This window comes from Muscardinus avellanarius (assembly GCF_963383645.1).
Source record: "Muscardinus avellanarius genome assembly, chromosome: 20".
Classification (NCBI taxonomy): Eukaryota; Metazoa; Chordata; class Mammalia; order Rodentia; family Gliridae; genus Muscardinus; species Muscardinus avellanarius.
In genome coordinates, this window is record NC_137806.1 from 30,262,237 (window position 1) to 30,274,566 (window position 12,330).

The 12,330-nt window shown below is 44.8% G+C and overlaps 1 protein-coding gene across 2 annotated transcripts in view; it reads left to right on the plus strand.

The window, feature by feature from the left end:
• The window catches only part of DIP2C (disco interacting protein 2 homolog C), a gene marked incomplete at both ends in the record, with an annotated part of 371,916 nt that overhangs the window by 261,129 nt on the left and 98,457 nt on the right, over positions 1-12,330 (plus strand). For both annotated transcript variants that reach the window (XM_080716999.1, XM_080717000.1), the window contains 4 exons: positions 758-877; positions 2,187-2,384; positions 6,289-6,380; positions 9,432-9,542. In XM_080716999.1, coding sequence (XP_080573125.1) covers positions 758-877; positions 2,187-2,384; positions 6,289-6,380; positions 9,432-9,542 — 521 coding nt within the window. The remainder of the gene's footprint in view (positions 1-757; positions 878-2,186; positions 2,385-6,288; positions 6,381-9,431; positions 9,543-12,330) is intronic.

Consider the following 12,330-nt stretch of genomic DNA (forward strand, 5'->3'; position numbering starts at 1 on the left):
TAAACCAAAAAACATAGTTTTAATGTGCCACCTGTCTCCCCGTGTTCAAGTCCTTGCGATAACTGTTTCCTAACAGGCCTTGTCCCAATCTCTAACAAGGCCTACAAGCCACTTATTCATGAGCCTTGTGATTAATACAGTAGAAATTATTCCAGTGTCAAATGACTGGCTTTCCCCGATTTACTTCAGTTCCCTGGTAAGCCCTTTACCTATTTAATTGGTCATTGTCCTTGTCTGGCATTTTAATGACCTTGTCATCTGTAAAATCCACCATCTTTCTTTGTTCCCCAGATAAATTCTGAACCTGACTTCACATCCAATGTTTCTCAGTGTATGATGTCCCAGGTGAATCACCTGGGGGTGTTTGATGGGTGCAGGTCTGGTCATACCTGAAGCCTAATTGATAAGAAGCTCTGGAGTGGTCCCAGGACAGTTGTGACGTGTTGTAACCCACACTTGGGAACCACTGACCTTGTAAAATTACCTTTGCTTCATCTGAGCCAAATTAAACAAGACTACTTAATGAGAAAGCAAGACACAGAATTCTGGATTGTACACTTTTCCCCCTGTATTTTCAAAGCTACGAAATATTTGATGTCACGATCCTGAAAAGGCCCATACCAGCATTTGAAGACTACCTATTAAAGTTCGTTGTTTGCTAGAAATTTTTGAGTTCTGCTCTGTTCTTCCCCAAATCTGCATGTGGCAGGTGAGGTTCAGTCCATCTAGCTCCTGGTTCCTGTTTTTTTTTTTTCAGGAGTACCGGTAAGTAGCCGGGTCTCGGCAAAAATTCAGCAGCTTGTCAATACCCTCAAAAGACCTAAACGACCGCCATTACGAGAATTCTTTGTTGATGACTTCGAAGAATTATTAGAAGGTAAAAGAACCCTTTCCTACCTCATTTCTTTCAGATACCTCTATGGTCCAACAAAAATTGCCTACAGGGTTACTTTTATTTTTAAGAGCGATAATCTTGGCGTTCACTGATCTAGAAGATGTAAGTTCTGTATCAGAAGGGATGTGGTGACGGGTACACCAAGCATCACACAGGTGGACGGAACTCCACAACTCTCAACCTCAGCAAAATGGGGTCCTGTTCTGAGCCCCTTTTTTAGAAAAGTGATTAAATGCAAAATTATGAAAAACTGAAGCTTAGAGCAGTTCCCTAAATGAGCTTGGGAAGAGGACCAAGGAGGGAACTCGAGAGGGTGCCTCTCTTTCCTCTCAACACTCTACAGTGTAGGGACTGTTCTGAGCCCAGGATGCTTCTGGGCATTTTTATTTTTATTTTTGGTGGTACTGGGGTTCCTGGAAGCCCTTCTACCTCCGGGCTACACTCCCACACCTATTTTTACATTTTTATTTGGAAACAGGGTCTTCTAAGCTAGCGCGCGTGGCTGGCTTCGAACCTGCTCGATCCTCCTGTCTCCGCCTCCCAAGCGCGGGGATGACAAGCGTGCGCCACCGCGCCCGGCTTCTGAGCATTTTTAGCAAAGGCAGCTTCAGGTTGGAACAAAATAAAGTCTGGTTGTGTGGCATCCAAATTCCTTGTTATCTTGCTGTTAAGCCACAAGTAAAAGAGCTGATTTTTCTGGCCAACAGGTAGAAGTGGTCAGTTATAAACTGAGGACGCAAGCTTTCAGAGATGGGGTAATTTGCTTCTCACCTATCTGAAGCATGAGCAAGATTGTGTTTTATTATTGGTGCATTTACTTAATTTTACATGAGAGAACACTAGTTCTATGTTCTTGTTATTTCAGAGAAGTTGTAGAAAATTGACAATGACATCTTAGTACTTGAGGATAAAATATAACATAGCAAGATTATGAAATCTTGGGAATCCAGAATTGCTGCACGCTGATAAATTTCAAATACAGACTTTAAATCTTGAACACTGGGCATGGCAAAACATGTAGTTTTGCCTGCTGTGAGATTACAAATGTACTGGGATCTACCCAAATTCTCTATCTCGTTTTTCTTGGAAATTATAAAAATTAAATATTTCTGATACCTCTTTGTGTCTAGTATATAAATCATGACCCTGATTCTAGAAAGGTATGTTTTCTGTCTGCTAATTTATACCTCAAATATGAATCTCTTGGCTTCTCTTAACAAAAAATAAAAGGCAATCATACAAATAATGGCTATATTTTAATCCTAAACCTCTTTTGTTCAAATGTATTTAGTTCAACAACCAGACCCAAACCAACCAAAGCCAGAGGGAGCCCAGATGTTGCCGATGCGTGGGGAACAGCTGGGGGTGGTCACGAATTGGCCGCCCTCTTTAGAAGCCGCACTGCAGCGATGGGGGACCATCTCTCCAAAGGCTCCTTGCTTGACCACCATGGACACGAACGGAAAACCTCTGTACATCCTCACTTACGGTAATGCTGTAGGACCTACCCATCTCATGGGCTTACCCCTGTACAGAACTGCTGCTGAGTATAAAGAGTAAATGCATTTTGGGGATGGCTGCTTTAAATTTAGGTGACCTCCCATGGTTGGTTTAGAAATAGAACCTAAAGAAATGGCTTCTGGAAAAAAGTTTGAGATGTTAACAATTTTTTTTTTTTTAGTTAAAATTAAGGAGGAGCCAGGTGTGGTGGCGCACGCTTGTAATCCCCGCACTTAGACAGGAGGATCACGCAGGTTCAAATCCAGCCTCGCTGGCTTAAGAGACCCTGTTTCCAAATAAAAATATAAAATAGGTCTGGGAGTGTAGCCCGGATGTAGAAGGGCTTCCAGAAAATCCAGTACCACAAAAAAAAGTAAGGAGGGATGCTTAAAGGAATATATAACATAAGATGCTACATTTTAACTTCTTGAAAATGTGATCTTGAACGCTTCCAACAAAGACTTGTAGAGAATGTCTCTTTTCAAGTCTTCGACATGGTTTGGGGCCATAATTCGAAGACAAAATCCCAAAATTTGTAATCATTGAATATTAGAATCAGAAGATCAAAGCACCTTAACTCTAAAGCTTTAAGAGATTAAAATCCTAAAACTTAGAGTTCTAGAAGGAATAATAAAAATTCTTTGAGATATGTATTTATATCGTTAAAAGGGTGCGATTTGAGAAACATAGCCTCCAAAATAAGTAACACAGTAGGTAAGATATATAATTCTGTGCCCGTAGCTGCTTAGGTTGTCTCACACAATTTTAATGGTTATAATCAGATAAACTATATTCATAAAGCAATAGGTCAAGAAGCAGAACGTAAAAAGGCATACCACTATGACTGGTAATTGTGTGGACCTAGTTTTAGAACTGTGATGGTCTGAGATACCATGTTGGACAACCTGAGTCTTTTTGGAAAGGTCCATAAAAAACTATGAAGTCATGGCTGCATTGTTACCCAGGACCTGAGATTCTCAGAATACTGTGTGTGTATATGTGTGCATATACATACATGTGCTTTTATTGGCTCAGTCTCACATCATAACGTAAATCATGTTGACAGTGGCATGCACACAGAGCACTTGGTGCCCCCTCTGCCTCCCCATCTCTCCCCCCTTCCCTATGCAGGATACTGAGGTTGGCATTGGTGCTTTCACATATGTACACAGTTATCTTTGACCAAAAAGGAATCTCTTGGAGGAATTTTCAACATTGACATGCTTACATAAACACACACACACAATGTGTAATGTACTTTGACAGTGTCAGATTTATGAAAAACACATAGCTGGGCATGGTGGTGTACGCTCGTAATCCCACTTGGGAGGCTGAGACAGGAGGATCGCAGGTTTGAAGCCAGCCTCGACAACTTGGCAAGGCCCTTTGCAACCTAGTGAGACCCTGTTACCCAATAAGAAATAGAATCGGGCTGGGGGTTTAGCTCAGATGGAGAATGCCTCAGGGTTCAATCCCTAGTGCCACACACACACACACACACACCCAAAGAAAAATAAAATTACCAAAAACACACAAACTAGGACTGTCCAAAAGTCCTTACGCAATCTGTACTTCCAGTATTGCTGCAAAGATGAAATACATAGCAACTTTAAAAAATAACACTGACAAGTGAGCAAATAGTGGACAAACCAAACCAGCTTGAAGACCTCAGGATAGGCTATTGGTCTAAGTGGTGTAGACCAGTAACTGATGAGTCTACAGTTCTGGGTCCAGTTTGGTTTTTGCTTTGCAGTGCCAGGGGCCAAGCCTCCAGGGCCTCGTACATCCTAGCACTTGACCAGCCACTGAGCTACATTCTCAGCCTCTTCCTGAAGACCTCATGCCTGACGCAGCAGAGGAAATCAGTGGCCCAGCTTTCAGAGACCAATGTGATTTGGTTCTGCTTCACAGGAGACAGGCAGCTACCCTGGATGCAATCTAAAGCCTACTCTACCTCTTGAGAAATCGCCTGTTGTCCTCTGCCCAAGCCCCAAGAGCCCCCTCCTCCCTGGGAATTGTGGTTTGCAGGATTTGGGCTTTCAGGATTCTAATTCTTGGGATTTTTCAGAGTTGTGATGGGGGTGGGCCAATAGACAATAGGGACTTTGATCTTTCTGAATTTTCACATTTGGGATTGTGTATTTGGAATTGTGACTGGCACCACTTTGATATATATTGCTTTGAAGAAAAATCGTATCCATGGTCCTTTCTCAAAAAGCCAAAGAAGCAGCATCCTCTAATTCTTGATTCAATACGATGAATGCACTCTGAAAAGTTATGCGAGTTGTTAGTGGTACCAGAGAAATGCCTTTCTTTGTCTTTTGGTCTAAGTGCCGTGGAGAAAGCACATCGTCAGGATATTTTCATACTATCTGCTTCATCTTTGCAAAGAAATGCTTCTAATACCTAAAAGACTAAAATGACTTGAAGTACATCTGCCTGTGTGAGGTTAGATACTCTTAACTTTTGGTTTTGTTTTTACAACTCACTTTTCCGCTTGCAAGAAGAAGCTTGTTTTTTGCATTTAGACAAGAACAAGGGCCAGATGTTAAATGATGGACCCTCGGCGGAGCCCGGCTTTGGGGAGGGGGGAGGCCCCAGGAGGCGCCAGCTGTGGACCTGCGCATTTCCTGGTCCTAAATAGGATTCGGACTGAGGAACGTATTAGGGTCGGGAATGTGTTTTTCAGAGCTCCTTTGCTCTTGTTCCTCCAGTGGGTAGTTTTAAATGGATAGAGGATGTCATCTACCATCAAGTGTGAGTTTGCTTTATTTTTTTTTCAATTATGCTCCTGGAAAATAGGTCTTATTCAAAGTGACAGATGATTTTTCTGGGTGACCCTCATGTCTGCCCAGATTCGGCCTTGCAGCTGATTACGTACGGGGAACCACTGTTGCATGCCAGTCCAGCACGCCAGGGCTTATCTCCCTGAACGTGAGGAGCCTAGGATCAACCCCGCATGTGTGAGCTCGGCTCATTCTGACCCCAGCGCACATTTGCTAAGATAGGTGCGACACATACTGTGTTCACAAGGTACTCAAGCTTTGAAATGGAAGAAAAAAACAGTTCTCAAGAGGCTCGCCTAGATTAGACGTCTACCCTTCTCTGCTGATGGCCCAGCAAACGGAGTAATAATTACTTCCCTTGCTTAAAAGTTTCTCGCCAGGCTGTGATGAATTGGAGATATCACCAATTGAATATTAAAATTGAAAATCAGGATTTCTTAAAGCATTGTGCTTAAAACCAAAGCCCTGTTCTCAAATCATCTGTATGTATTGTCCCTAGACATCCGCCTCACGACTTCCGTGGTGATAATTAAAGCTTTCTTAGGTTCTGCTGTGGGGACCCTGAGCACTAAGGAGTTTGGCGTGCCTTTGGGACCTCATTAAGATGTTCAGGCTTGTCTGTGCTCGCATGAGTCATAACTCTTGGCTCTAGCTTTCATCTTGAGTCCAGGAACTCGGCAGAAGTTGAAGGATTAAAATGAAAAGAGCTTTGGGTAAACTTGATAGAGAGGGAACCCTGAAGACCCCACTCCCATGGCTGAGTGATGTTGACTTGAGCCAGTGCCAAGTCCAACCTTACTGCAAACAGGTTTTGGTTGAATTTTTTTTTTTTTTTACTTTTCTCCCAAAGCTTTGTTTATCAAAGCCTCAGCTGCTTATCCAAGCCTCGACTCGATTGCCAGTTTCTAGTCTGGCTCATCCATCCCCCCTTTTGGATGGTCACCTCTTAGAGTCCCTCCCAGGCTCTTCACCTACTGGAAGCAAAAGCGCGGTGCTGTGGGCTTCGGCTTGGAGAGCTTGCCCTAGACCACTGCGCACCCGGGCACGCCGCTGCAGACGCGTGTGCGGCCGTGTGGTTACTCATGTCTTTCTGCTTTGTGTTGATAGGTAAACTCTGGACGAGAAGTATGAAGGTTGCGTACAACATTCTACATAAATTAGGTACAAAACAAGAACCTATGGTGCGGCCCGGAGACAGGGTAAGTGCAGCCAGCGTACCTGGTTAAAACTGCAAAATGTAGTCTTTTCTGAAGCCGGGCGTGGTGGCGCACACTTGTAATCCCAGCATTTAGGAGGCTGAGACAGGAGGATCCCAGTTCTCAGACAGCCTCAGGTACTTGGTGAAGCCCTGTGCAACTCAGTGAGACCTTGTTTCAAAATAAAAAATAGGCCTGGGGTGTAGCTCAAATATAGAATGCCCCTGGGTTCCATTCCCGGTACCAAAAAGAAATATGTAGGCTTTTCTGGAAAAGATGCCTTCCACTTTAAAACCCCAGCCTTTGGCCTCTCCTTGTTAGTACATGGACGGATTTCTCAACCTTTGCTATGAATGGTTTCATCTTCACAACATTTCAATGAGCCGTGTTGTGTTTTTTTTCTTTTATGTTGGCTTCGAAGGCAATTGGGCTTATGGAGGGCAAGTGTTTTTTAACACAGGAAGGCTCATACCTAGTAAGCAGCACAGCCCACTTAGACCTTAAAATGTCTTTTACAGGAGTCAATGAGATAGACAAAACTTGGAAGCACTCCATGGCTACAGTTCTCCCTCTGTTAAATTTCTTAGGCTGTTGCCTTCCAGTGGAAAGCAGATTTTTATTACATCAATTGGGCAAGTTACAGAAAACAAGTGATTTCTCTTTTAATGTTACACCTGAGCTTCACGTCCTTATTTACATGTGGAACTTAGTATAGAACCCAGTTTTCTGCACAGAAAACAACTGGAATTCTAGCATAAGGGTCTGCCAAGCTCGGATGTATAGATGCTAAATCATGGGATCTGTGTGCTTAGAACATGCCCACCTGCATCATCTCTGTGGAAGAGTAACACTGATACAGCATGTGAGAGAAACTCATGTTAAGATGGAATTATGCAGAAATGGTGGGGATCCAGAAATAGAACAGGCAATGAAAACTGTCACAAAGGAAGCTCTCGGAAACCCCAAACAGGAAGGGCTACTTAAGACAGTGCTGGGGTAACTAGAAAGCAAGTTTAGATACACATCAAATTCACTACTCTATAAAGCAATCATGTGCCATAGGACCATGTTTCAGCCTATGGCGGACTGCGATGTGGTGATGTAACCTGGTGAGGTCAGACTAGAACCTAGTTGTCATATAAAATAGTGAGGTCAGGCTTTGACCTAGTGAAGTCCTAGCCATCTTAATTTTTAAGAAGTACATTTTAAGCCAGGCGTGGTGGCACATGCTTGAAATCCTAGCATTCGGATGGCTGAGACCAGAGGATCGCAGTTCACGGCCAGCCTCAGCTACTTAGTGAGGCCCATTGCAACTCAGTGAGACTGTTTCAAAATTGAGAATAAAAAATAGGACAGAGGGTGTAGATCAAGGGTCAAAATGCCCCTGGGTTCCATCCCCAGACCCGCAAGAAAAAAAAAAAAAAAGTACCTACGAATGCCTTTTTTCAGAATGTGTAACTATACTAAAATTTAACTCCAGGTTAATTTCCAAATTAGAATAAATTGAGTGAAATATTTGTTAAATGATAATAGGAAAAGTTTGGCAAATATAAAATATTAAATGTCTATATCAACAAAAGAATATGTCAAGAAATCTTTGCCTCAAATATGAGTGGATGCTATCAAAACATCAAAGTTTGGGGAACATACGAAACACTAGTAGATAAGGGGCACGAAAAGCAGTTCAAAGGAGGAACAATAATGACAATTTCCTGAGAAATTACTCAAGATACACTATTAAGGACTATTACAGAATGGACTTAGGAGTCACCTGTTGATTAGTATTAACATCACTTAATAGTAATTTACATAAATGACGCTTTTAGACATTCGTGACTATTTTACTCTAAGTACAACTAAACTTGAGAGGATGGGGAGGTGGGGATCACGCGTGGCCCAATGTTCACTAAAGACGGACTTACCTTCAACGGTAAGCAGCCAGAACAGGTGTGGTAGTGACTGACGTGGCTGTCAAACTGGGACTAATAACACGTGCATTGCTAGTAGCAAGTATACCTAGGGCCTGTGATGTGCCGGGCGTCGCACCTGTACCTCTTCCTGTCAGTGACTCATTGGACATTCATCACAATGCTAAGATACAGTTTCTGTCATTGTTCTCATTTTTAAGATAGGAAAACTCAGGCCAGTGCCAAAATTGCACATAAGATCTCAGAGCTAAAAAAAGGTCCATGAGTACTGAGTTGAGTCCTCTCTGGATCTGGCTTCAGGCCTTTCCATCAAGAAGTTTACTGAAGAATCATAGATCCACTTAGTAGCTATTAAGAGGGTTCATATTCCTCGTACGAAGATAGGAGGAATCATTTATAAAGCTCAGTGAAAATAGTAAAAACAAAATGTACGGCAGAGTGGTAGCCCATTGCCTGTAATGTAAGTGCTTGGGAGGCTGAGACAGGAGGATCACAGGTTTGAGGCCAGCCTCAACAACGTAATAATGCCCTGGGCAACTCTGCAACACCCTGTTTCAAAATAAAAAGGCCAGGTGTAATAGCATCCAACTGTAAACCCATTATGTGAGAGTCTGAGACAAGGTGGTAGGTTCAAAGCCAGCCTCAGCAACATAGCAAGGCTCTGAGCAACTTAAGATTGTTTCCAAATAGAACAAAAACAGGGTTAGGGGTATAGCTTGGAGGCAGAATGCCCCTAGGTTCCGTCTACAGTACCAATAACAACTTTTAAAAAGCTGGGGAGATTTAGCTTGGAGATAAAATGGTACTTTGGTTCAATCCTCAGTACCATAAAAAGGCAATATGCACACTACAGTTACATCTACATAAAAATTACATAAATAAGATGGTATACCAAGAATGAAATTGGACTCTAGTAGTTACAGGTGACTCGGACCGTTCACGTTTCATATAAAGAGATAATGTTCTCACTGAAATTCGTTTACCTAGTGCTCAGTTCTGGTTCCAGCCATCAGTCCCTGTAACGTTAATCCTGCTGTCCATGACAGGGTGAATCCTGCACTGGTATCTTGAGAGGGAAGACCACATGCTGATGGGGACTTTCTTCCTTGCCTCTCGATCCCTGCAGGTGGCGCTGGTGTTCCCCAACAATGACCCTGCTGCTTTCATGGTGGCCTTCTATGGCTGCCTGCTGGCCGAAGTCGTTCCGGTACCCATCGAAGTGCCGCTCACGAGGAAGGTAAAGATGGCTCTGTTCACCAAAGCCCACCAGAGGGCTCGGATCGGGTTGAATTTTCTATTGGGTGTGAGTGACGGTACAGGCGGTAGTTTCTCCCGTGGCTTGCCATCCAACCTGGAGATGGGTAGAGGTGCACCAAGAGGTTCTGGTTGTTTCTGAGGCTCTGAACAGGTTTCTTCAGTTAAATATGAAGAGAAGCAGTTACCATATACAACACAGCTATAGGATGTGCTGCCTCCAAAGGTCGAGAACACTGAGGCCTCTAATCCCCGTCTACAGAGAATGATCACCTGTCGCTTGGCGTCACATGCACCAGGGAGCTGGGCCCATGATAGCTATTTGTTGAGAGAAGTGGTGGCTTTTGTTCAGATATTTTGACACGATCGAGCCTGGGGTTTATCCGATCTGGTAGATCGTTTGGTAATTTAAGTGACTAAACTTGTCATCACTATCCCTTAGTCCAGGACAGACACTTCTGATGCTCATATTCTAATAGGTAGCAGTCTTAATTCTCTCAGTCTGTAGGATGAGCTGCTCATCAAATCAGCAATTGTAAGAGCTTGGAGGAGATGTTTCAGGAAGTGGGCAAGTGCCCGCGAATACTGCCATTAAATGAGGCTTCCTTTAGTGCACCTGTAGTGAGCAACCCATGTAGGATGCTCTCAAGTACACTGCTTACCTGCAGCCCCCGCTAAGACTTGACAAAGAAATGCCCGGCTGTCTTTGGCTCCTCTGTCACTGAAATGGACAGATTCAGGATTTAAAAATATTTTGCTCCAAGCCAAACATGGTGGTGCACGCTTATAATCCCAGTGCTTATGGAGGCTGAGACAGGAGGATCGCACAGGTTTGAAGCCAGCCTCAGCTCCTTAGGCTCTCAGCAACTTAGACCGTTTCCAAATAAAAATTAAAATTGGTCTGGGAGTACAGCCTGGAGGTAGAGAAACCCCTGGGTTCCACCCCCAGTACCAAAACGAAAAAAATCTTCTGCGCCTTTCTGAACACATCATAGGAAGCCCTTCCGGGCCTGGGCAGGTTATCTGCTTGCGCTGCAAACTCTGCTCCCTGGATGGGAAGGGAGAAAACGTGGGGCTCCTACTGAGAGTGGAGGGAACTTTTCCACTTGAGATTAGCTCTGTACAGAGCCAGGGAGCTCCCTGCTTAGTTGCTGAGTGTGCATGCTTGTCAGACACGCCTGCAGGGGACAGGAAGAAAGGGACCCCCACCCCTGACCTCGGGGCTGCCCTCCTGCAGGAGCTGGGGAGGACCTGGATTTCTGCAGGGGTCTGCAGCAGCACCCAGGTTTGCATTGCACACCCCATCGGCTGCTTCCCCTGTGATCTTCACAGCGTGAGAGGAGGGGGAGTTGGGGGGTTTACTGAGCATGACAGCCTGTCCTAGCTGCACTTCTGCCCGACTGCCCCCCTAATCCCGGGAGGCTGCTCTTCAGTTATATAGATTTCAGTAGCCGGCGCCTCTCTGGAAGGAAATAAAGGGCCTTGCTGGAGGATTTGACCTCAAGGCTTAAAATCCTCTGCGTTCTCTAACAGTAAAGTGATCATTGGGAGGCACTGGTGGACTGAGGGGCGCATGCAGATGGAGTGTCAGGGACTCAGCCAGACACAAGACGCTTCGTACTGTTGGCGTACTCGGTTTCGATATGTTGGTTTGAAATGTTTGGCCTGGCGTCTTCCAAATCAGGGCAGGTTCTCCCAGGCCAGTGCTTTGAGGGACAGTGTGGCGGTGACCCTCCCGGAGAACATAAGCGCATTGCGCTCTCTTGGGCAGAACGACCGTATTCTTTCCTGAAAACGGGCAGAATTTCAAAAACCCCTGGCAGACCATCATTAAAAAAATCCAAGGTGACCGTTATTTGGGCCCCGAGGTGCTTTATGGTAGCACATTTTTGAGATGGTGGGAAGTACTGAAGCACTCAAAAGGAAATCAAAGGGAGAGCCGTGTTGAGAGAGTTATGAACTGACCCTTAGGAATTGATTGGATGCCTTTCTAATTTGATTTGTGTAGATGGGGTACTGGGGATTGAACCCCGGGACATTCAACCTCTAATCTACACCTCCGTCCTTTTTTTGTTTTTTATTTGTAAACAAGGTCTCGCTAAGTTGCTGAGAACTTGTGATATTCCTGTCCCAGCCTAAGTACTGGGATTACAAACATGCGCCACCATACCTGGCTCTCTGGGGCTCTTTCTGAGGGCGCACAGGTGTCAAGGTAGGGTGGCGATAAATTAGAAAAGGCTTTATCTGTCACAGGAGGACCTGCCAGACCCCTTGATAGAGGCCTGTGCCCCCAGTGAGTGGCCATTGGGCTCACTGTGCATGTATGGAGTTGGCCTGGGGATGGGGTCTGTGGTCAGACATTGGAGAGTGCAGGAGAAAGGGGAACGAGGCTGGGGACGTAGTAGGTGGCCGGGATGTCACAGTGATGGGAAGCCAGAGAAAATCCACCTGCCGATAGTTCCCTCAGCTCCCAGAGTGCGTGTCCCATTCAAGTGGCCTTTGATCTCAGAACCAAAGTAGCTAGCACGTGGACCAAAGCCCCTCAGGGTTCACGTCCCCTGCCTGCTTTTCTCTAGAACATTCTCTGAAGGGGGAAGCATGGCCTGAGGTGACCTTGCTTGCAGGTGACACTCAGTTATGCAGAAGCTACGGGGAGTGTACTTCTACTGGGACATCTGGAAACCTTCCTGAAGCCAGCCAATGAGTCATGTTCGAATTCTAGGGGCTCGACAGATGGTTTCCACTGCTGTCGGAGAGGCGCTCCGGAGCCT